Source organism: Harmonia axyridis, chromosome 4, assembly GCF_914767665.1.
Source record: "Harmonia axyridis chromosome 4, icHarAxyr1.1, whole genome shotgun sequence".
In the NCBI taxonomy this organism is placed as follows: Eukaryota; Metazoa; Arthropoda; class Insecta; order Coleoptera; family Coccinellidae; genus Harmonia; species Harmonia axyridis.
This window is the reverse complement of record NC_059504.1, coordinates 2,835,040-2,837,173: the sequence shown is the minus strand read 5'-3', so window position 1 is coordinate 2,837,173 and position 2,134 is coordinate 2,835,040. Positions and strand designations below refer to the sequence as shown.

Sequence of the window (2,134 nt, the reverse complement as noted above, 5' to 3'; positions counted from 1 at the left end):
AGGTTCTGCTAGTTTAACATTGAGATTTTTTGTGAACAATCTGATTACACAATAATTTTGGGCTAATTTTAGACTAACGTTTGAACCCACTGCCACTTTTTCGAAAATAAAGATTTTTTTTTTGTATTCATAAGTAACTCGTTAGTAACTATTTGTAACACAAAAATTTTCGTTTGTACCTCAAGGATGCTGGTGGAAAATATTGCCTTGCGCTGGGGTGCCAACTTGACATTTTTTTTCGATATTTTCGATTTTTCTCAAAAAAAAAATATTCTTCAATTTCGAAAAAGGACAGTGAGTGCTAACATCACGGACACAAGTTTTTGCTCTTCAGTTTAAGGGAATTTCATGGGTTCTACAAGATTTACCTAAAATAGCAGTACCAAATGCAAATCGTCAAACCCAAGAGCAAATTATCCAGAAACTTGACAGAAGATTCAAACCTGAGCCGAAAATGAGCTCAAAATTTTGATGTAATCACATTATCAAACATTGTTAAGGAAGAAACGAAGCAGCAAAAAAACCATTAAAAAAACTTCCCAGAAGATAAGAACATAGCTGAACTAATATTTTCCAAGAATATCATCAAATTAGGAAACAATTCATAATAAGCATAATCAAACAACAAATTGATATCATTCACAGCTGCAGTATTTATTTTTTGAACACATTATCAACATTATGTACAAAACGTTTATAAAAACAAAGATTGGAGCTTTCAACTTCAGAATTTGCTTGGTTTATCCTCTTTTTGAGGATGAGCGGCATTCCATTCCAAAGACCTCTGGATGGCAGCTGGAATTGGTGGAGGTGTTGGGAGATGACTTCCTTGTGGCTGGAAACCATTTTCATCAGCAATGTATGTGAGCTGGATTGGTGTTCCATCTTCAGCAGTCCATTTGACTGATCCTTGTACTTGAATGGCTTCGTTTTCAGTACCTGCGTTCTTGAGTTGACCTTGTTCTTCAGCAGCAATACCATTACCGGTTTCATATCTGGGAAATCATTCGATTATTTTCAAATAAATATTGTGCCTATTGCGATTGATTTTTAAGAATGTAGTAGAATAGTGTAACTCACCCCCATTGGTAGGAGCCTTCAGGTCCTACACCTTCGTTGATGTATTTGACAATTGGAATAGGTTCCTTAGTTGCTAGTTGTTGAGCGTAGCATGTGGCACAAAGTGCAGCAATAATAACAAAAATCTGGAAAAAATATCAATGAACTCTTTCGTAGTTTCTAGGTATTATCTTATCATAAGTTGATGAAATATCAAAGTTATATTGAGATGTTATCAACGAAGAATTGAATATTTGTTACAGTCACATCAAACTTCGAATAGGCACCAATTCAAGAGTTGTGCTATACGTATAGATCATATAACATTCAATTCCACTGATTATCAAGTTTCATTCACAGCTCTCGGGTATAATAAAAAGTTCACTTTTCGTAACACTCCCGAAATTCTTTGTTACTCACCGATTTCATGGTTAATGTGTAATCAAACTTCTTACTAACTCTTAGAAAACGCCAAACATTATTTATACCAAAAAGAGTATCCCCCTCCGCAATTTTTTATTGTCCCATCATCAGATAGATGATAGTACAGCCAGAATTATTCAAATCATCGTGATCATTCATTCAACATACGTACCATCAAATTCTACCCGTCTGAAGTATCATTTATTTCTATTCGATCGCTCTTAGAAAGAGTCTGTGGTAAATGTGTTCCGCAATTTTTTTCAGTTGAAATTTTATGGTACCGAAATTATTTGAGTGAGTTTCTGTGTTTCTGCAGTTCCATTCGGAAATATGGAGTTTATTTTCTTGATCCACTTGCGTTATTTAGGGATTAGTGTGTTGGTGTAAACAGATCCAGAATATATCCATTGGTTCCCGAGATATCTCGAAAAAACGAAAATCGAAATTTTTTTTTCTGTATGACTCATTTGGTTCTGGAGATAACTTCTAAAAATTTGGTTAATTGCCATTATTTAATATGGAGATACTAATGGAGTCTTCAGATTCTTTCTGTTTTCCATTATTTCAGAGACGCGATAGTCAAGTGATGATTTCAGATAACAACTCTTCAAATTTGCTTACCTAGATTCGATATTTTTGTAGAGCGTAATAC

General features: G+C 34.3%; 1 protein-coding gene across 1 annotated transcript; it reads right to left on the bottom strand.

The window, feature by feature from the left end:
* Positions 1 to 629: 629 nt before the first annotated feature.
* On the bottom strand, positions 630 to 1,615 carry LOC123679092 (endocuticle structural glycoprotein SgAbd-8-like). The gene is made up of 3 exons (XM_045616465.1): positions 1,480 to 1,615; positions 1,081 to 1,205; positions 630 to 995 (listed from the first exon to the last, which is right to left on the bottom strand). The coding sequence occupies exons 1-3, from the start codon at positions 1,486 to 1,488 to the stop codon at positions 725 to 727; spliced, it is 405 nt and encodes a 134-aa protein (XP_045472421.1). The 5' UTR covers positions 1,489 to 1,615; the 3' UTR covers positions 630 to 724.
* Between the last annotated feature and the right edge of the window lie 519 nt (positions 1,616 to 2,134).